General features: G+C 39.4%; 1 protein-coding gene across 1 annotated transcript in view; it reads right to left on the bottom strand.

Moving 5' to 3' along the window:
- Positions 1–3,759: 3,759 nt before the first annotated feature.
- The window catches only part of LOC119781902 (serine/threonine-protein kinase SBK1-like), a 33,451-nt gene continuing 14,145 nt past the window's right edge, over positions 3,760–23,065 (bottom strand). The window contains exons 2-4 of the mRNA XM_038282522.1: positions 12,993–13,219; positions 8,543–8,745; positions 3,760–5,724 (exon numbers count right to left, since the gene is read on the bottom strand). Of these exons, the coding sequence (XP_038138450.1) occupies positions 4,921–5,724; positions 8,543–8,745; positions 12,993–13,164 (1,179 nt within the window). The 5' untranslated portion in view covers positions 13,165–13,219 and the 3' untranslated portion in view covers positions 3,760–4,920. The remainder of the gene's footprint in view (positions 5,725–8,542; positions 8,746–12,992; positions 13,220–23,065) is intronic.

Raw genomic sequence — 23,065 nt, 5'->3', positions numbered from 1 at the left:
AGAGGGAAGCAGGGAGAACAGTCCTCTTGCAGATCATAACCTTCTTGGATTTGTAGTTTTATTGACCAAGGAAATCATCAGCGTTTTACTCTGATTCTACTTCGATTGTTCTCTCATCAGAAACCATAATAACAATATAAAAACGTGTAAACAATTAATAAAAGTTGATTTTATGTTCAACATTTCCTAATATTTATCTATTATTTTTCCTAAAACAGCCAATTCATCAGGCTTTGTTTTGCTTTTTTACAGGAGCATGATCATCAGCGACTCCTTGCTCTTAGAAACAGAAATGCTGCTTCAGAGAAACGCAGAGATCAGCGAATGAAGGTCTCAGCTCTAATTACCATGCTGAACAGGCAGCGTTGCTTGATGTTTCTCTCCCCAGCTAAACTGCACGGGATTCGTTCTTCCTCCCTCCTTCAGATCTGAGTAAACAGACTCTGTTTTATTGAACTGACAGCAAAAGACTCACCCTGCTTCTTCTATTAGTGTGCAGAGGGCATCCATTTATAGATGCTGTACATCTGCATTAAAAGCCTTCAGACTGGTAGGTCTGATGATGTACGGTTGTTTTTTAAACTGTAACTTTGGATCTGAATCTACTTGGGTGGGAGTCTTATGTAATTTAGCTTCTAGCAAGGTTTTAAATCTGAAGCTGTGCGTTACATGCCACCCTAAACGTGTCTTAATGGATGATGTAATACAGGAAATGTTTACTCTAAAACCTGAGTTTGACTTCACAGTGTTTTGGCTTTTATTTTATGCCGTAGTATAACAAAAAATCATTAGTTTTGTGTAATAATTTGAAGAATATTGAAGCTTTTTAAAGTAAAAAGGAATTATATCTCAACAATTTGTTGCTCAAAATATATTATGTTGCTTTGTAATGTTTAAATTCTGACGTAGAAGTGAATATGTTGGCTTCAAGTGCACAGAAAGAAAAGCAATGAAAATCTACCATCAAGTCGCCACATCAATCATTTCGAACTTCAAAGTCCTGCAGTCCAGCTCTGCTATTCTGTTTGCCTCGTTTTATTTTTAATGAACGGAGAGAAATGCCTGTGGACTAACAGGGCATGGTGGCATTATCTCCTCTGATGTTTTTATCATCTGAGCGAACTGCTGGGAGAACGCTGACTTCACAGGGAGGGAATCTTTGCTTTCACCAGAAATATCACAATAAGAGGAACAAGGAAAAAATGCAACACAGAAGCCCCTTTATCTGTTCTCATTCTACACTTTCTACAGCTCGGATGCTGGTTGATTGAGCGGCGGGAAAACAAAGCATCAGATTTAAAAGTTTTATTTTTATCGACATGGTTTCTTAGACTGAAAGTAATAACATTTTAGAGTGACCAAGCTGAAGTCCTGCTTGAATCTGTATGGAGGGAACGAAACAGAGTGATTGCAAGAAGGCCTTCCTACCTTAAAGACTGGGAGATGAACTGTAAAATTAACAATTAAAACATGTTAAAAGTTAGTCAGTAATTCTAAGAGGGATTAGATAGATGGCTTGTCATTTGAAGATTCTAACCTCACCTTTGGGCTGAATTCTCGCTGTATTTCTGAGTCCATCTGCTCCTGCTTCACCTTTCAAGACTGACCCAACCACAGCCAATCACATTAGAGTACTGTGGTTTATACCTGCAGAGGTGCTAAGCCTGCAACCAAACCAAAATTAACATGGCGGCGCAGCAGGATGTACTTATAGCTGCTGCTTTCACATCTTGTTTGTCAAAATCCACCATTTCATATTTGATACAGGAACAGCAAGAGAGTAAGAACATATGTTTTTGTAGTGTTTTCTTAAGACATCTGCTGAATTTTTTTATTTATTGGATTCATCCAAGCCCTGCGATGGACTGGCGACCTGTCCAGGGTGTACCCTGGCTCTCGCCCGTATACAGCTGGAGATAGGCACCAGCACGCCTTGCGACCCCCGCTTGGAATAAGAGTGATAGAAAATGGATGGATGGATGGATGGATGGGCTTCACCCGATCAGCTTGATATATATAATGTAAAATGAAGTTTTTTGAGCTTTTAACTATTTTGGATTGCTATTCTAATGTTAAATTGTGGTCAAAGTGCTATTTGCTTTTATCTCGGAGTAATCTAACTGTCAGGGCGGGCTTTATACGATGATTGACAGATGATCAACAGTAACGTAATCAACCGCGTCAACAAAGCACGCTTGGGTGACAACAACAACAATGGCTGCCGCTGGAGAGTTGATGTGTTTAGATTCTGCTATTAGGTCTGTTCTAGAAGATATCGACAGCAAATTAATTTTAAAAGAGGAACAGAGAAACGCGATCAAGGCTCATCTTCTTATTATAGGCGTGCAACTGCACGCTTTGATTTTTGTTGACAACAACTATGCGTCGCTTAACATACGTCACGCACTCCGTTGCTCTTATTGGTTGTAGGTCTATCCAATTGAGTGCAGAGGCATTTTTTTTTCCTGGTTCATTAGAAACACGCCCCATAATCACAGCTCTATGGAGCAGCATCAGACTCATTCTGACTAGAATTGAGTAGGACTAAGTCAGGCTAACATCCAACACCACTGTCGGGGAAGTTAGAGTCTATGAGTACGCAGGTGGCTGGTCAGGCCAATCTGCGCATGGAAAACTCTTGGGAAGTGCGGACAGGGAACGGTTGCATCTGGTACAGGATTGGCAGCTCTGATCTTCCTGGCTTGCCTACCCTCTACAGCCACAGTGATCCGGTTTGCCTCGCAAGCTTTGGCGCTTTTGTGGACAGCAGATCGCCACATTCCTCTGTCTTGAGCTGCCTGCTCCGATGTGTTGTGGTCGATGTTGAAGGCCTTCAATGAGTCTTTGAGCGCGTCCTTGAAACGCTACTTTTGTCCACCTTGGGAGTATATATATGAAAAACTGCATACTGCTTGGATGTAAAATAATTGCCATCATGGCTTTGTCAAGCTGTTGCCTACCTTCGTGAAGCAGGAAAAAGACTAATACAAAGTGAATCCATGTTTTCACATGAGATCCATCCAAATCCCATCATAGGCACCTTTGGGGAATGGAGGTCAATTTTAAAAAGGATAAAAATAGACGGGTCCCATGTGGGGAATCCAAATGGGCCCCAAATATCAGCCTTGCTTCCACCCATCTGGACACCACCTGTGTTTGTCAGGATATAAGCTGGGGCCCATTCAATGCCCATCACAAACCCATCTGGGCAAACACACTTGGGGCCACCATGGAAACTGAGGACAAAAACAGCTGGGTCCCAGGTGGGTAGCCCGAGCAGGCCCCACATATTAAACCCAGTTTTACCCATTTAGCTCCCACATGTGATCGCTGGCTAGGCACAATGTAGGGCCCATCCAAGGCCCATCATAAACCCAACTGGGCAAACACTCTTGGGGCCACCATGGAAACTGAGGACAAAATTAGTTGGGTGCCAGTTGGGGTTCCCAAATGGGCCCCTAATATTAGCCCTGCTATGCCCCATTTGGGCCCCAAATGTGTGTGTTTGCTGGGCAGTAGAACATGTATTGCCTACGTGGAATGGGTGACAATAGTTGAATAAACTTTTGGCTCTCAAAATGGTATCGGTGCCCTATTTGTTGGTTCTCGCCGATACCGCCATTTTAGTGCTGGATCGGGGCCCCGCCCGATACTGGTATCAGTATCCGTGCAACACTATGTAATAGTAGACAAACTCAATATGCCCGGTGTAAAATTATTAAAGGTTTAAAGGTTAAAGTAAGCAACAAAGATGAGAGGTTGTTTTTATTTGGGTTTTTTTTTTATTTCAGGAAATGTTTTTTCACAATAATGTCATTTCATGCAAGAAACACCAACACATGGACAAAAAGAAAACAGATTTCCCAAGAACTTTATCCCATCGTCCCACAGATTCTGTTTTCTATCAATGTCTGTTTTGGATGAGGCTGTAAGCTCTTTATGAAACCCGGAAGAAAGAAAAAAAAAAATGCTGCAAGGACAGTTAGCTACTAGCTTTTTCTTTTAGTCCAAATCTCCTTTCCTGTCCTATTTTTCACAGAATTTACAAATAAATCTGCTGCGAGGTAAGAGGCAACCTTTTATTCTTCTGTCAGAAAAAAAACCCTGAATCCAAATAACCAAAGTTTTTCAATGTTCTTTTGCTTCTCATTAAAGCAGAGGATAATAAGACATTATCACAAAACTGCGATTTAATTTGCTAAAAGGAAATGTACCTTTCGCTCTGTCAATTAAATTCCCAAAAGATAACAATGTTTAGAAAGTGTCCCAGAGCTCATTACCATGGAGGACTGGCGGAGGAGGAGAAAAGTGTGATCACATAGAAACATCCCACATACCAAACATCTAATTTAATGAAACGTCATGATGGCGGCTAAAGAAAAACATGACAGACGAGCCCAGCTTCCTCTAAGCTTTCTACCAAACTTAAGTTTTCCCCTAATTTTTAATAGCAGATAGAGATCAGCTCTGCCACCTGACAAAACAACTTCTAAATATATTAATTCGACATAAATAAAAACTCACTTCACAGAAACATGGAAACGCTTCTAGACGATAAACACGAGTCACGGTTGCTTTTATACACAAAGCCGATCACATTCTTTTCAAACATATATGGCGTCTTGTTTTTGTGTTTATTTTAAAACCTTCATGGTTTTTGCTTTTCTTGATTAGAGAGTTCACTCAGTGCTCCGGTGACTGAACTACGAACCACAGACAGAGGCTACAGTTTGATTGTCACACGGCTCATTTCCTCAGATATATCCTTCATCGGAAATGATAAGATCCGCAGTGAAGCTACAACAGGCTGTCGGTCATTTCCCGCCGCTGACCTCCCTCTCTGCGCTTCAGATTTGCTTCCTCGCCTTGAAGAAATCTTCAATGTCAGCGACAACTTCAGCAGATAGCAGCAGAACGCGTCTAAACGCAGATCTCAATGGGCGTGGTCACCAAGATGCGTCCCCTTTCGTTGTTGTCTCTGTTGACCCGCTCGTACCCACTAGTGGAGGACGGCGAGCCATTTGAGGAGGAGAAGTGGCTGTCCATCATGAAGCTTCCCTTCGTCGCCATGCATGCAGGCGATAGGCTCTGCTGCTTCAGTCTGTCCACCAATACGTCCTCCTCAGAAGAGGAAGAGCTTATTTCTACAGCGGGCGTGTTGGCTGATACCGCACTGCCGTTCCCGTTTTCCGTGTCCAACATCCAGTACTGGTTAAAGTAGCTGAAGACCTCTTTGACGGAGCAGCGGCGCTGCTGCTCGATGGAGAGGAGCCTGCGAAACATTCGCAAAGCTTCATCTGTGAAACGGCGCCACTGCGTCGGCACCGTTCCCGTCCGGCGACGCTGCCAGCGGACGAACTCTTCGTAGAAGGCGTCGTTCGGTATGGCCTTCTCCCAGGGGAAGTTTCCTGTCAGCATGCAGAACAGCAGCACTCCGAATGCCCACACATCCGTGCTGTAGTCCACGCAGAAGCCTTCGTGGCGTGAGGTGTCACACAGCTCAGGCGCCGTGTACGGGATGGTTCCACTTACTCGCTTCACCGGAGAGCCTGCACGACGCGTCATCCCAAAGTCTGACAACTTGACCTTCCTGCATTCTGTGTCGAAGATGAGGACGTTCTCGGGTTTGATGTCTCTATGGACGAGCTTCTTGCAGTGCAGGTAGTCCAGGGCAATGGCCACCTGGTGGACGCAGCGCTTGGCCACGGCCTCGGGGAGTCCAACCTGGACAGAGAGAGCATGAGGTCACAAAACAGAACGGAAAACAGACGGAGCTGTGGTCTGTGTCGCCATTGACAATGTGACCATATCTAGTGTCACAAGATCTAACAATATCAAAAAACAAAACAAATAAGGAATACGTTTTGAGTGGATATCATAGAAAAGCATGTTTGCTCCTTCTTATCATATAACTATATATATATATATTAGTGGTGGAACGGTTCACAAAATCCACGATTCGGTTCGGTTCATGGTTTCATGGTCATGGTTTTTTTTTTTATTGTTAGGAAAATCTCTAAGCTGACATGTTGGTCGTGTTGCTGTTAGCATAAACAACACAATGCTTGCACACTGTTGCACTTTTATCCGCAACTTTCTTTCCGCCGTCATCGTAGGTCACTCTAAATGCAAAGTGGTCCCATACAGCAGACCTATAAAGTGCTGCTGGCACGTCTTCCAACTCCTGTTCTTTCCCACTCGCCATACCCACACAATTCTCCACAACAACTGATTTTTTTCTGCTACACCCGGCTACGCTGCTTCGCTTCTTCTTCTTCTTGTTTACTACTGGTGGTTGGCTTTAGTCGCAGTACCGCCACCTTCTGCTCTGGAGTGTAAACGCTTCGCCTATGAGAAAAAGGACCAGCGCATGAACCGAACGCAACACACGCGAACCGAACCGAGACAGTCGAACCGAACGATTTGGACGGTTTTCATAAACCGCTGCATCCCTAATATATATCTATATATATATATATATCTATATATATATATATATATATATATATATATATATATATATATATATATCTATATATATATATATATATATATATATATATATATATATATATATATATATATATAACTAACTAGACTTACACGAAATCCAAATACCTCAAATTGTAGCTCCTACATCCTGTTCCTAATTCCTATCCTTTAACATTTTGCAGGGTCAACCTGAAGAACATTATTCAGGGTCAATAAGGAGCTCCAGACTGCTGAATCCAGACAGCCTTTAGCTTTAAGCTTTATTTATGCTTGACGAGGTCCACACGGCCAAATCGCGTCATTTTGGGCCTTCATGCCCCTCTGTGAGGAGCACCTAGGAACATTTTTAACTATGTGGACAGAACTGCGCGGAAAGCATGGCGAGCGAGCAGCAGCTCTTGCTGACACGGGTTCTCAACTGTAAAAATCTAGAGACATCCCTGGATTTAGCTCATGTTGATAACGTTGTAAATGGGAGTGTTTTCTCCTTCCTCGTGTAGTGTGGTGTTACAGCTTGTGCTGAACATGCCCATCCTGGAGCCGGCTAGAACAGGGGGAAAACCGCACAGGGTATACATGCTGTAAAAGCCTATTTCTCCTAATGGCGGCTAAAGACGCAAGTAGCTCCTTATGTTAACTGCATCGGCGCGAGGAAGGAGACTGCTTCTTTGTCCTAGCTAGTTCCTAACTGTGACCACTATTCAGTTAGAATTTAATATGGCCACCATTGATACATTTCTGTTCTAGCGTTACTGATTTGAGCAATTTGGATTTAGCTTTAGTCTTAACAGAGACATTAATGACATTCAATGTGTGTTTCACCATAGTTTTGGTTTAAAATCTTTCGAACAGTCGCTACTTGATTATGCATATCCTCTGATGGAAACCCTAAACTCAGGCCTTTCGTATCGGAGAAATTTAACTGCATTTAACCCATCCCTTTCGAGAGCATTGGGCTGCCAAATATGAAAATAACAGTGTCTCTTTTCAACATCCCTAACAAAGTTTTAGGATCTGGGTAAACGTCTGGACATTATTTTCCGAAACGTGTTGGATCTTCAACCCAAGAGACTAATTAGAAGATCTGCAAAAACTGAACCATTAGAAAGAGAGAACTTAATCCCAAACTTTATGAGTGACAAAAGTGTCTAAGAGAAAAAAGGGTTAATTAGCCATACTTTTAGGTCAATGCAATGGCTATCAAAAGCTTGATTTTTAGGCCCCGTCCACACGAAGTCAAAACGAACACGAAACGCTGATATTTTCCAAAACGTTTGCCGTAAAGAGGGAGACGTAAAATAAATGTGAGCGTCCACACGAATGCATGAAAACGCTGCAAAATGTATGCCAGGTCTGTAAGTGGCGCTGTGGTGCCAAAGCAAAAATAAGCGACGAAATGTTGGGCATGCGCACTAATATTTATACATGGTTGCCCTGCGGGTCTATTTTCGTGGTTCAGTCAAATTCAGGTGCTGAACTATGTCGTCTATATTGCTCTGTTCTTCCTGGAGATATTCCAGAAGAAGAAGATTGTGTTGTAAGCCCGACAGCAGGGTGAGTAGCATTAGCAGCAACGGCGCCATTGTTGTTGTGATGTGTCGCGCATGCGTGTTTAGAGGCGACGCTATGACGCATGCGTGTAAAAAAAAATATGCGGTTAGAGCGTAAAGATGGAAACGCGAAAACGGCGTTTCGAAATCTTCCCACTCTGAAGGCTGAATAAAAAAAAGATCGTTTACAGACCCCCGAAACGCCGGCTTCGTTTGGATGAGAGGCTGGTTTGGTGAAAAATTTGTGCGTTTAGGCCAGGGTTCGACTTCGTGTGGACGGGGCCTTAGTTGTCTATTTTTGGCCTGAACACCTAGATCTAAATCAGGATAGTTTACAGGACTTTCTAATTCCTGCTAAATATTGCATTTTAAGATATTTTTAATTTTGGTAGGAGTTAGATATTTGAATCATATGTCAAAAAAAATACTTTTTGGAACACCAATCATTCTCAGATAGTTGTGATTTTTCGGTTTGTAAAAATGTGAGCAGCAGCTCTCACCTGTGGTGGTATAATGTCGAACAGATCCCCTCCCGGTGCGTACTCCTGAGCAAAGATGTAGAAGTCATCCGTCTCGAAGGCGATGCCGTACATGTTGATGATGAAGGGACAGGGCGACAGGTAGAGGGAGACGCTGTACTCTCTCAGGAAGCTCTTCAGCTTGGTGGTCTTCTTCCTCAGGAACTTCAGCGCCATTTTTGTGCCTGGAAACCAGGACAGGACAGTTATGTAAGCTGCTGATTTCGGCTCTGTGAAAGCACTCAGGGATTTATGTCACAGCTGCCTAATTGCTTGCAAGGAAAGTAATTAAAATCTTGATGAATAATTAAAAATCCAAACACACTCTTAAATCCTGATGTTTATTTGCTGGAGATTTACACTGAGTGTATTTAAAATCCTCAAATGGTCCAGGATGTGATCTGTTCTCACATTGGGGGGGTCATGTGATGTTTTTAAGTGTCCTAAAGGACGGCTGTGGGTAGGATTAGAAAAACCAAAGAGAAAGAAATCATTTAACTTTTAGCAATATCAGGCAGCATAATGGAGTTAGGTGCATTGATTTGCACCGTCTTCTCCTCGCTGCAGCTGACAGGAAAAGCAGTGAGAAAAAACGACCATGGTGGAAAAACAATCGCAGACAATAACTTGGAGAAGTGCCTTGCTGACCTATAATTTCCCTGCACCAACAGTTAGTGTGTCATCAGGGACCTCTCTATTACCACCTGCTCAGCTCTGAAAAACGAACTGTGGATTTTACACGGTTCAGACACTCAGCAAAGGTCAACAGAGGCAATCTGTTCCTGCTGAGATTATGAAAGACTTAATAGTCCTACCTAATACAGCGATTCAATCAGGTTCATGTCTGGAAGCTGGCTTGGCTACTGTAACATCTGACCTTTTTTCAGTCATGCTGTTGGATGTTTACTGCTGCTGTGTTTTGAACCAGTCTGGGCCAGACTGCAGCTGACAACAGACCACCTCACATAACTTGAGTCTAAAAGAGTTTGGCTTGGAGATGACATATGATTCAGTCAATGAATGCAAAAAACCAAATCATGTGGCTATAAAAAAAGCTCCTGTGATCATCAGCCCTCCACTGCCATGCTTTGGAACAACGACTATGTGTTTGAACTAATTTGTTTTGTTCGGTTTTTCAGACATTGTGCCATTAATTACCACTAAACATCTCTACTTTGGTGTTCCTGAAGTTCCCGCAGTCCTATGCTTCTCGAACCTTTTTCTTTATACAGGGAGGAGAAATTCTCCTACAACCTTTTTTTAAAAGCTCAACATTTGTCCACAGGGTTCCCGCCGGTCCTTAAAAATTTATAAAAGGCATTCAATTCTTCAAAATAAAACTAAGGCCTTAATTAGTATTAAAATGTCTTAAATAAGAGTTTCGTAGGTCTTAATTTTATAAAACATTATTATTTTTATTATGATTTATTTTTGTAATCTAAATAAAATGTTAAAATTGACAATTTTTTTTTGTTATTAAAAAAAAAAGTCTCGCCATTATTGGTTCCGTCCCGATAGCGGAACCAATAAAGGCGTTGTTGCAGCCGGGACATTTGGGAGATGCACTCTTAACTTTTTGTCTGGAAAATATGTGCAAGTGTAAATGTAACCAAAATTGTCTCCAGCCAAGAGTTTTCTCCATGGCTAAAACCAGGGAACATCCATGAGGCTCAGTGGATTTTGTAAAAGAAGTCATTCAAGCTCGGAACGATGGGAATTAAGGCAGTGGAGTCGCACATGCGAAGCACGAAACACAAAGCGTCAAAATGGAGTTAGAGAGAAACAGCCGGTATTTCTCAGTTTAGTTCCACCCTTGTCTCTGCAACGCCTCCACTCATCACCAAATCAAACATACTAAGAAAACCATACAACGAAAAATAGCTGCTAAAAAGACTTAGCACTGGTTATGTTGGGGCTTTAAAACTGATTTGTTTTGTTCCCTGCTAAAACAAGGTTTGTGAATTCAGTTAAATAATTGTTAAAATATATCTGTCATTTGTGTGTTTTTAGCTTTCTTCCTGTATTGGAAGCTTTTCAACATTTGAAACATTAGTGCAGTGGTTTATGTTAGAATAAACCTTTGGGTTAAGTTGTCGCAAGCAGGTTTTTCTTGTGTTTCTTGTGAATTTGGTCTTAAATTTTTATTTCAAGTGGCATTAAAAAGTCTTAAAAAGTCTTGAATTTAACTTGCCTTATGCTGTAGGAACCCTGGTCCAGTTATCACACCAGAAACATAACATACACTCTGAGTTTTGCAAAGTCTGATATAGGGCTCTTTTGGTGGGACATCTATCCCATGAAAGCAACTTAAGAAAGAAAATACCTTAATATGTGGAATAAAGGGGCCTTTCATTAAAAGATTAACAGGCACAAATTGTATTTCGTCATCAGCATAACACTGAAAAATTCCATTTATAAGCAGTTTTTGTCTCATCACTTTATATTGTCTTTTGAAGTAATGCTAACCCCAGTCAGCCTCTCCAGAAGGCCGCTCACACTGAGCCTGGTTCTGCTGGAGGTTTCTTCCTGTTAAAAGGGAGTTTTTCCTCTCCACTGTCGCTACAAGCATGCTTAGTGTGAGGGATTGTATTCGAGTCAATGAGTCAATGCAATCAACTCGGTTTCCTTAGATAGAAAACTTTTAATCAATTTGACTGTATGATCTGGTGAACTGTAAAGAGCCTTAGATGAGATGTGTTGTGAATTGGCGCTGTAGAAATAAACTGAATTAAATTGAATTTAATAACTTTTAGCCACTAGGCGCACTAGAACTAAAACAAATATGATTTTGAAAAAATGAATTTAGGTGTACAGGCTGACATTTAACTAACTGGCCTACATAAAATAATGGAAAAAAAAACTAAACAGATTTTAAGACAGGATTTTTTTTTTAAGATAGAAATTTTCTAACTTTTGGGACAATATGGTCTGATAAAGAGAACATTTATATACATGTTTAAGCCAGAATGATTTGAAATTTAAATATGACTTCCCTACGACTTTAAAGTTTTCAGCAGATGTCCGGACACCCCACTCATACAGTAAAATAATTAAAACCTGTTCCGCTAAGATGTGGGTCAGAACCATTCAACACTTTATGTCACATATAGTATATATGTATGCTTTTATGTTTTAATAAAACAATGTTTCCTTCATATGTTTTAGCAGCGTATGATCATGTTTATAATTTATGTAACCATGATACCACAGATGATAATTTCAATGTTTTACTGATTACCTTTTCTCACATATATTAAAACTTCTACTGTGATATTTCATAATAATGCTGAATTAATTTCTAAGACCTTTTGCGAGCCTGTTGCTACTAAAGCATAAATCAGGACAAATTAATTCAGGAAAAGCTTGTTGTGGGACTCTGTTGGGAGTATTTTTCCACAAATGTTAATTTCAAAGGTCATTTAAATTAAAATCGAGAGATGAGGAGTGAAGGTTTAATTCCCGAAAGGGTCTGCAAAATAAAATGCAAATGCTTTGTAACTTCATAATGTTGGTGGTTGTGTATTTATTTACACCTATCATATGAAGATTAGATAATCAGGTTTTTTGTTTTTTAAATAAAAGTATCTTTAATTTCCTACAAATCTGCAATAGTCTGTTGCTAAAGATTCTTTTAAACAAGGAAGACTAAAGCAAATGTGAATGAAACAACTCATTTAAGGTCAGAAATTAGGGCTGTCAGCCCATTTTTACCAAAACTGACTGGATTTAATTTATAGATTCTGGATGTTGGATAATTAAAGCTGCGCTCCTTTGACAGCAGACCACACAGGTTTGTTCTTCCTTATTTTAATACATCTGTCAAGTGAGCATTTTAGTGACTCGAAAAATACCAATTTTCATCTCCATTACAGGCTGAAGCCAATTAAAAACTGACAGGGAAGCTTCACCTTCGTGCTTCATTAACAAGAATCGTAAAAGGTTCGGAGCAGATGGGCTCCATTTTGGCCTTTAACATTATGAGGTTGGGTAAAGTCAGACTAAATACCAAACTGTTAAATCATAGACCACCGATGTAGCTCATGTTCAACTGTCAGAATAAATAATTGGCTTGTAACCAAAGTCTTTAATTCTTATAAATAAAATAATAACAAATCTTCATTTTGAATGGAATGGTAAAACCTAAACCTTCAGTCTTGCAGAATATTTCATTTCATGGGTAAATAAATTTCTGGAGGTAAGGAAATGTTACACATATTATTCAGTATTTCATTTTGAAATCAGTTTTTTAAAATTAATTTTATTAAACAAACCTCTACACAAGATATGATCCGATCTGTATAATTTTTTATTTTCTTTCAGGTTAAGAGAGGCAGCAATGGAGGCTTTTAGTTCACTTGGTCTTGGTTGGAAAACATAAACTGAAAAAGCTGAAAATATTTAGCTTTCTGCGGGCTGCAGCTCTGGTCTTTACCTCGGATTCTGTGGATGACCAGATCCACCTTCCCGTAGGTGCCCTTGCCCAGCTCACGGATGACCTCATAGTATTTGTTGATGTCCAGTTTTTCCAGGTTCTGTGCAGCGATCAACTGGAGCTCCTCCAGGATGTCGACAGAGGGGTGGGAGCTGTGCGGCGACGAATTCATTGTGGCTGGGCGTCGGGGCAGGATGGGTTGGGAAGTTAGTCTGGAGACAGATGTCCTGTGGGACAGGAAGAGCAGGAAGGAAAGTTAGGTTGACTGTTAGGAACTGTATCCACCCGCATTTTATTCACACAAAGCCTTGGATGTCTACAATAAACACGTCATTAATGAGAAAGCTGAAAATACCAACCATGGATCTCTCTGCAATTCTAGAGACTTATGTTGTTCCCTTTAAAGAAAGATAATTTACCAACTCTTGTGCTCATAGAAATGTTTTAAGTACATATATTTTGAGGGAATAACAATTTTAACCAAAGTAAAAGATAAAGAAACACTTTGCTTCAAGCATAGAAAATAACCCAACTGTCTTTAGTTTAAACACTTTTATTTTGAAATGCTTCTCTACTTCAGTTTAATACTAAAATCAAAAAAACACAAAAATATTTCCAGCCTGCTCACCCAGCCTGTTTAGTAACTGAATAAATAAATGAACCTTTTAAATTTTCACTTTTGTAAATTCTAGTTAGATTGATTGAAACATTTAAATATACAATTAAAATCATATAATGCACAATTAAATAATGAAAAATACATTTACAATGAATGAAATGTCATTTAAAAAAAATATATATAATAATTTACAGAGGTTGACGTTAAGGGTTTTTACCACTTGGTCTTTGGGCAAGTGACTTTCACATTTCATTTGCCCAGAAACAATTTTTACTTGCTCAGTATAATGTTTGATAAATATAGTTCCTAATAGGGATGCACGATATTGGGATATATTTTACTTTCAAAATCTCGTGAAATTTCATAGTTCTGTTACAAACTCTTGTGATATTTTGCAAATTCTTGTGAGATTTTGTTAGTAAAATAGATCGATACCGCGTCAATATATCAACATATAAAAATATGGCAACATTTCTTGAATTTTCGGGGGATTTCGTAGCATAACGTTGACATATAGCAATATTTCATTAGTAAAAGAGATTGATATGGTGTTTTTAAATGTCTTTAGAAGTCTGTAAAAAAGAAGTTTTTGAGGAAGAAGAAGAAGTAGTATATATATATTTTTTTAGACTTTAGAAACTCAGAAGCTGATCAAATATCGGGTTAAATATCGGTGGGGTGGCCGATGTCCGATATTCAGTTTTAAGGCCGATACCGATAGGGGGCCGATTATATCGTGCATCCCTAGTTCCTAATATTCATTTTTGTATATACAGGTGCTGGTCATAAAATTAGAATATCATGAAAAAGTAGATTGATTTCAGTAATTCCATTTAAAAAGTGAAACTTGTATATTATATTCATACATTACATACAAACTCATATATTTCAGATGTTTATTTTGTTTAATTTTGATGATTACAAATGACAACAAATGAAAATCTCAAATTCATCATATCAGAAAATTAGAATATTACTGAAGACCAATAAAAACAAAGGATTTATAGAAATGTTGGCCAACTGAAAAGTATGAACATGAAAAGTATGAGCATGTACAGCACTCAGTATTTAGTTGGGCCTCCTTTGGCCTGTATTACTGCAGCAATGCGGCGTGGCATGGAGTCGATCAGTCTGTGGCACTGCTCAGGTGTTATGATAGTCCAGGTTGCTCTAATAGTGGCTTTTAGCTCTTCTGAATTGTTGGGTCTGGTGTATTGCATCTTCTTCTTCACAATACCCCATAGATTTTCTATGGGGTTAAGGTCAGGAGAGTTTGCTGGCCAATTAAGAACAGGGATACCATGGTCCTTCAACCAGGTACTGGTAGCTTTGGCACTGTGTGCAGGTGCCAAGTCCTGTTGGAAAATGAAATCTGCATCTCCAAAAAGTTGGTCAGCTGCAGGAAGCATGAAGTGCTCTAAAACTTCCTGGTATGTGGCTGCGTTGACCCTGGACCTCAGAAAACACAATGGACCAACACCAGCAGATGACATGGCACCCCAAACCATCACTGACTGTGGAAACTTTACACTGGACTTCAAGCAACGTGGATGAAGTGCCTCTCTTCTTTTCCTCCAGACTCTGGGACCTTGATTTCCAAAGGAAATGCAAAATTTACTTTCATCAGAGAACATGACTTTGGACCACTCACCAGCAGTCCAGTCCTGTTTCTCTTTAGCCCAGGCAAGACGCTTCTGACGCTGTCTGTGGTTCAAGAGTGGCTTGACACAAGGAATGCGACAGCAGAAACCCATGTCTTTCATACGTCTGTGTGTGGTGGTTCTTGAAGCACTCACTCCAGCTGCAGTCCACTCTTTGTGAATCTCCCCCACATTTTTGAAGGGGTTTTGTTTCACAATCCTCTCCAGGGTGCGGTTATCTCTCTTGCTTGTACACTTTTTTCGACCACATCTTTTCCTTCCCTTCGCCTCTCTATTAATGTGCTTGGACACTGAGCTCTGTGAACAGCCAGCCTCTTTAGCGATGACCTTTTGTGTCTTGCCCTCCTTGTGCAAGGTGTCGATGGTCGTCTTTTGGACAACTGTCAAGTCAGCAGTCTTCCCCATGATTGTGTAGCCTATAGAACTAGACTGAAAGACCATTTAAAGGCTTTTGCAGGTGGTTTGAGTTAATTAGCTGATTAGAGTGTGGCACCAGGGGCCATCAATTTTGAACCTTTTCACAATATTCTAATTTTCTGATATGATGAATTTGAGATTTTCATTTGTTGTCATTTGTAATCATCAAAATTAAACAAAATAAACATCTGAAATATATGAGTTTGTATGTAATGTATGAATATAATATACAAGTTTCACTTTTTAAATGGAATTACTGAAATCAATCTACTTTTTCATGATATTCTAATTTTATGACCAGCACCTGTATATCAATGAAACATGTTTGTATTTAAAATGTTTTTTGTAATTCAGTAATTTTTTAGGTTGAAATGGGTGGAGGGTAAAATAGCCTTGTTGTTTTTTAGCCTGCCAAGTCGAAAAAAATTTGTCTGATTCGCGCCGGATTTCAGCGAATACCGTTGATTTTAAAGTAATTTTAAGTGATAAATATATTTTTTTTGCGATCATTGCACTTGCCCAGCGGGCAAATGCAATAAAATTTGTACTCTCCCAAAAATAAAAACTACTTGACCCGGGCGATCGTTAATATCGAGCCCTGATATATATCTATAAGAGTAAAGTAATTATATATCTTTTTGCGGGTTCTGCAGTCGGTGGCGTTATCATTTTTCAGGGTCATAGCTGAAATTTTTTAAATCCTCTCATAAAGACAATGCAGAATTATCCTATAGTCTGATACAGATAGAATAATCTAGTGATTATTATATCTGCCTAGTGAGCCTTACAGCAAGAACCAGCTATGCTCTTACATCATGATGCTGAGGGATGAAAATCACAGACTATAAAAAGCTTTGTCATGAGGGACGTTGTTAAGACCCAATTCCAAGGTTGGAAAGTTTGGATATTTGCATAGCAGACCCTTGCTGTTGATTAGTGATCTTCAGCTTTCACTGTCTAACTCAGAGCCGGTGTTTTTCTACTCCATCACTCCCATTTCCATACACAATCAGCAGATCGTCTCACTTTCCTCCTCCTCCTTCAGCTAGAAGAGCAAGACAGGCTCCACTCATCTGCTGAGCAGCCTCTGAATGACTGGAGAGATTTCACAGCCCTGATGGCGCAGCGGATTTCATGCGGCGCTCATTAACAAGAATGACAGGGTGTTCGAGGAGACAGGATGCTGGCCACGTCCTGTGCATTAAGTCCACCGTTGCCTGCCGTGGCAACAGCTTCGGCCTGCAGGGCTGGTTTGCAAATGTGTGGAACTCGAGTAAAGTGTGAAAACCATCCAACAGAACAGCCATGTGCAGTATGTTCGAGGTGGAGGAAGTACCGTAACACCAAAGCTGCGACTTTGGCGAGGATGCTGCTGTTAAGTTGAGATTCTGTACTGTAGTTATTTAACCGTTTATTTAAAACATGCTGGGACATCACTGTTGTTAATTCGGTTTTCTGATTTCACTCAGATGAAATGGTGCTTTTCTATTTTTGCTTGATTGTTTGAGCCAAAAAAGCACCAAACATTCCCCCTTGTAGCGATAATGCTCAACAGTTTCTTGAGCTGAACTCTTTTAGTCTCTGTTCGTCTAAAACAGAAGTAAATTGATTTTAAGTGGCTGTTTTTATAGAAAAAAAAACCACATGCCAACCTAAGAGCAGCAATTAATTACAGCTAACAATAACTAAACACCTTCGTTTCTGCTCGGGGACTTTTTTAAGCATCATTAGCTCTCAACCTAGTTGCTTTTTATGTGACATGAAAAGGAGAAAGCAGCAGGTTACTAATAACCTACATTTTGAACATAAGGTGTAATAGAATACAAAACAGAGCTGTTAGAGTAGATTCTTTCAAACCAAAGAACCACTGTCCACAAGAAGAAGAAATAAACCGGAGCAATTATAATTGATTCTTGTCAATTAATGAAAAACAATTAAATGGTAAAAAAAAATCTGTATAGGGGAAGGCAGAATAATAAACTAAGGTAAGTTTGCAGAGATAAAAATAGTATTTACAATAAACAGAAGTATTATGAGTAGAGGAAACATCAGAAAAGTTTGAAAAATAGATTGGAAAATATAAAGGCTATTAGAGTCAATAAAAAACAAACAACATATCCAGAGCAAGGATACATTAAATTGAGCAATAAACAGAACCCTGTCTTTTTGTCCAGTAAATAGACAAATAACTGCAACAGATGCACACTTACGTAATATATGTAAAAGACGTTTGCTTCTCTAAATTCTCCTTAGATGTGTGTGAATGGTTGTTTGTCCTGTTTGTCTCTGTGTTGCCCTGCGATAGACTGGTCACCTGTCCAGGTTGTATCCCGCCTCTTGCCCATTGACAGCTAGAGATAGGCTTTAGCACCATTTTATTTCATTTATTTTTTTTTTTTTTCCTACTTGCTTTGATTCTGTTTTATTTCCCTATATTTTAATCATGTAAAGCACTTCGCATTGTCTTTGTACTGAATTGTGCTATACAAATAAATTTGCCTTGCCTTGCCTAGCACCACTTGTGACCCCAGCAGGGATAAGAGTAACAGATATGGATGGATGATGGATGGATGATGGATGGATGATGGATGGATGATGGATGGATGATGGATGGATGGATGGATGTTCCACTAGCTCTGGATCCCTTTAAGTAACCTGACTCCGCCAGATGGATTTGCTCCGCATATCCATCTGGAAACCTCCGTTGAAGTAATTTTGGGAAGGGGCGAAAATACTGGTTAGCTGATTGGCCTATGTTGGTGATAGACGGGCCAAATATACCAATCAGATCAACGAAGCATATGATGTACTAACAGAGCGACGACAAAAACACAACCACAAGCCAGGCAAAAGCCAATTGATAGATCAAACTCTTGCCCAAACCAGTCGGGAGAAGAGCAAAAACATCTTTTCCTCTGAGAAAAGCCTCCAGAGCAGTGTTTTGCTCTTCTTTCAGTGAAGAAATACTCTGTAATTCCAATAAAACTTGCTCGATAGCCACGCTAACGCTAGTTTCATCGGCTGAAGCCGCCATGTTCCTTAGACTGAACTGTCGCGCTTCTCGTTGCGTCACACCTCAACCCGCCTCAAAGCCAACGCTGATTGGACGTTCGTTTGGTGAACGGCTCCAAATTTTCTTTAACGGAAAGTAGCCAGACTGATCTGCGAGTGAAACCTTGAAAGCTCGCGAGATCAGGATGGTCTCACGAGGCTACCCTTTAAGCACAATTGAATGGAAAAATTAAGAAACAACCCAGTATCACTACTTATTATATGTGGATGATAAATATCAGAATATAAAAAATATATAATATAGACAAGTGAAGATATGATGTTGCATGGAAATATAAGAAGAAAAAAAAAGCAGACATAAATGGGGAGTCAGCTGAATCCATAGGAGCCAACTGGTTTTGATCAGATCAACATCCATGTAACAGTGTGGACCAGGCAGCCTGCTAGTGTTTGATGAAATAAACGGAAAAGGAGCACCTGCACCATGATGAACAAACACACTCCACCGTCTCATTGTGGATGCAGCATTTGTGAATGTTTTTTAATTCAAATTCAAGCTCTTTAATGAGTCAGCACACTCTGCATCCAAGTTCAAAGCACCCCTATCACCAACACAATAAATGAAAGAGCGAGCAAGCGAATAAAGAGATGAAGCCTCGCTAATATCAAAGCCCTCCATCTCTAATGAGGTTTTACACATTTTCACATAAACTAAGAGGTCTTTATATCTCCTTGTATAAAAAGGTCTTTAATCATGAAAGCTTCTAAATAATAGACTGCAGATCATAAAAAAAGGTTTTAATCTTTGGATAAATAACCATGAACTATTTTTGCATGTATACCTGCTGCACATTATGTTCAAACTAAATTCTGATGGACCTCCATTCTGAAAGACTAGACATTCAAACCTAGAGACTCCTGCAATTTATGTTACTTTCTACTTCATTATAAACAGGATAGATGTTTTTTTTTTTGTATTTGATTAAAGCTTCTATAAATCTTGAGAATTGGGCTCAGTTTGTTGGAACGATAATTATAAAGCTATTAGTTGAAATAGATGGAGTCAAATTGGGGCAGGTTTGAAATTCATCTGAGGCAGTTAGCTAAAATAAAGTCCTTATTACTAAGGTACATGTTGAAACAGTAAATATATCCTTTTATTGAATCCAAACAAGATTATGGATTATATTTAGGGATTAGTGACTGTTCAAAAATGCTGCAGCACAGCTATTAACTAAAAAGAGTCTGAGAACATCAGATCTAGGGCTGCAACAAACAATTATTTTGCAAATCGATTAATCTGTCGATTGTTTTTTCACTTAATCAGTTAATAACTGGACAACCAAAGTTTCCTTAAAGAAGATTTTTTTACTAAATTAAACAAGGGTAAACTAAAACTTTTCCACTTGAGGAGTTCTGGTTAGAGCATATTGACAATCGAAAAAGTTTTTTTTAAATCTTAAATAAAAAATGTTTACATATTTTTTACTATTTTGATATATTTGCTGCTCTAAGTGGGTTGCTCCGTCAGCTAAAGGCATGTTTTACAGTCTCTATACACCAATTAACAATTAATCGATTACTGAAATAGTTGATTATCTCATTTATTGATTAATCTGACTGTTTCAACCCTAATCAGCTCTATTTACATTTCACTCCACTGATTTTCTGTGCATTTTGAGATCCATTTTAAAGCTTTTTTATCTGTTTAAAGGATAAAAGATCGTAAAAAGGATAAATCGATAAAATGAGCGTAAAGATTGTTCTGCCAGCGGTAGACGCTTTGCGGAACAGTCTTTCACAAAATACAGAACCCTTAAGAAAAAGCTTATTGATTGAGAGGTTTTACTCCATATTTTTCATGGTTTTGGTTCTGTTAAAGTTTTATCTCTGAGTTTTTATTGGTCTTATTTCCTTTTTTGTGTTCTAGTTATTTTTAATAGTATTTGAGTTGAGTATTTTCTCTTATGTCAGTCTACTTTTCTCTAGCTCCCTTCTTGCCTCCTCTGTTCACACCTGCTCCCAATCTGCTAATTAGCCTGGTCTTTGTTTCTCTCTCCCATTTAATCTCCTCCTGTTTAGTCACTCTTTGCTGATTTGTCGTCATATCTTTGCCCCCTTGTTGTGAGTATTCCTGGTTTTCAGTAGTTTTGGATTTGTGCTTCTGTTACCCTATTTGTTATTAAAATCTGCAAATCTTCAGCTTTTGTGTCTGCATTTGGGTCATCCTGTCAAACCTCCACCACAGTGGGGGTGGAGCCAATGGAATGAGCATTTTTACCCTTAAAATAAGATAATTAGATATTATGCACTTGAAATAAGAGATGGAAATAAACATTTAAAAATTTTTCTGAAAACTTACTTATTTTCAGAAAAAAATGACTTACTTAAAAAAAAAATTTCAGCAGTGTATAAGTTAACTCAAATGTAATGGTTATAGATGTGACTTTTTTGCTTACGTGATCAAAGACGAGCAGAGAAACCTAAATATAATTTCTATAAACATAATGGGTATTGAATATAAATGGATTTAATCTTAAAAATACTTACCTTTTTACATTTGTATTTATTGCATGCATTTTACTACTGTATGGATAACTGTGCATACACACATTAACTGTCTAAAACATTCTTTATTATTACTTAACACTAACTAGAAGCAAGGTGCATGATGGGATGTTTAAGGAAAGTTTTCTATTGTCTGTTGTCTATTTTCCTGTAGTTTAGCAGAGTTTACTAATGACACTGCAATGCTAGAGTGGCTAACTTGCTCTTTAAAATGTTGCCCATTGTCACCAATTGCGTTGTCAGAACTATCATACCTATATGGCTCTGGATTGGCACACCCTTACCTCTCTGAGCCCCTCCAACTATATGCAGGCTACCGGCTCGCTTCCTTAACTCTGCTGACCAGCAGCTCAATAACGTGGCAAAAACTAAGTGTAAACACCAGAATTTCCTCATTGTGGGACAATAAAGGGGTTTTCTGTTCTATTCTATTCTATTCTATTCTTGGGGGGGAACACATTTTCTCTGTAGCCACTCTGAAGATCATGACTGGACTCATCCCTCTAAAGCGAACTTTGCTTAACTAATTTTAACTTAATAAGCCCCTCCCCTTTTGTCTGGTCTGTGTGCTGTAGCTCTAACTTCCAAAACGCATGACCAAATATGCAAATTCGGTGACGATGCAATCAAGGACAGCTAACAGCATCTTTTCTAGCTGAAGAGTTACCAACAGTGAATACTGTACCTTTAAAGACCAGCAACGTTTTCACAAACCATAGCTATTATTTTTTTATCAGGTTGTTTTCAATCCTAGCAGAATCTCAAATATTCTACAATCCTTAGTCACTGGTTTCTATCCAGACATACAAGTTTATCACTACTTCTCACAGTGGAGCAGAGGAGTTATATTAGTTGTGTGAATCCCCCCCCCCCCCCCCCCCCCCCCCCATGTCAGGCTCTTTAAGTTGATTGCGAGGCATAATGAACACATGTGGATCATGTCATTTCTCCTCTTTAACTGTTGAGATAAAACCAATTGACACCAATCAGGCTCCGTTTGGCTCTGATTGGTTGCTCTCATTACAAGCAGAGATCATCATTCATTTCAATCAGGTTGAAAGCATCATTAAGGAGCTACTGAAACCATTTAAACAGAATAGGACTAAAACAAATAGTGCAAGTTGACAACTTATTTATTTAGTTGTGCAGTAAATGTGGAAACTGGAGTAATATCTAAATATAAATTTTTAATCTGCAGTATAGGTTTGGTTTTAAAGGTGTGAAAATGCTGCACTTAGAGGTAATTTACCTGCCCGAGTTTTCTGTAAGCGATGCCACCGTCTGTCTATTTCCACCTTGTTTGACTCTTTTTAACCTACTAGAAGGAAGCTTTGACATGAACGCAGAGAGCACGCCTCTAACTGGGTTTAGCGCCGCTCCTGAGTGCAAGCATTCGCTTCATATGTGCTCTCAGCTGCTGTCATATCAAAGAGCATGGAGATAAGAGAAGTCACAGCCAGCGCTAATTAGAATCCATCTTCTGTTCATCGCAGCTCCCAGCGCTTCTTCTAAGGGCAACGGTGCCACTGCTGCTCCCCTGAGAACGTCATGGAGCTTCCCGAGGAGGGAGATGAGACCGCCTAGCTGTCTGGTTTCTTGGTGAAACGTTCCATTTTAAATACTTCACAGCTGGAACTCATCCAGCCTGTTTTGTGTCACTGCTAGCTTTCTTCCATGTGTAATTCCCAGATACTGCTACCTGTCTGCTGTGTGCCACAGGAGGTATACTTGGGGGGGTATCTGACAGTGAGAGGACTTGTTGACAGGAGGCAACAAAGACCAATAGCTCAGTCTAG

The sequence above is a fragment of the Cyprinodon tularosa genome, unplaced genomic scaffold (assembly GCF_016077235.1).
Source record: "Cyprinodon tularosa strain WSP-4 unplaced genomic scaffold, ASM1607723v1 ctg104, whole genome shotgun sequence".
In the NCBI taxonomy this organism is placed as follows: domain Eukaryota; kingdom Metazoa; phylum Chordata; class Actinopteri; order Cyprinodontiformes; family Cyprinodontidae; genus Cyprinodon; species Cyprinodon tularosa.
The sequence above is the reverse complement of the archived record's forward strand: the minus strand, read 5'-3'. Positions and strand labels throughout refer to the sequence as shown.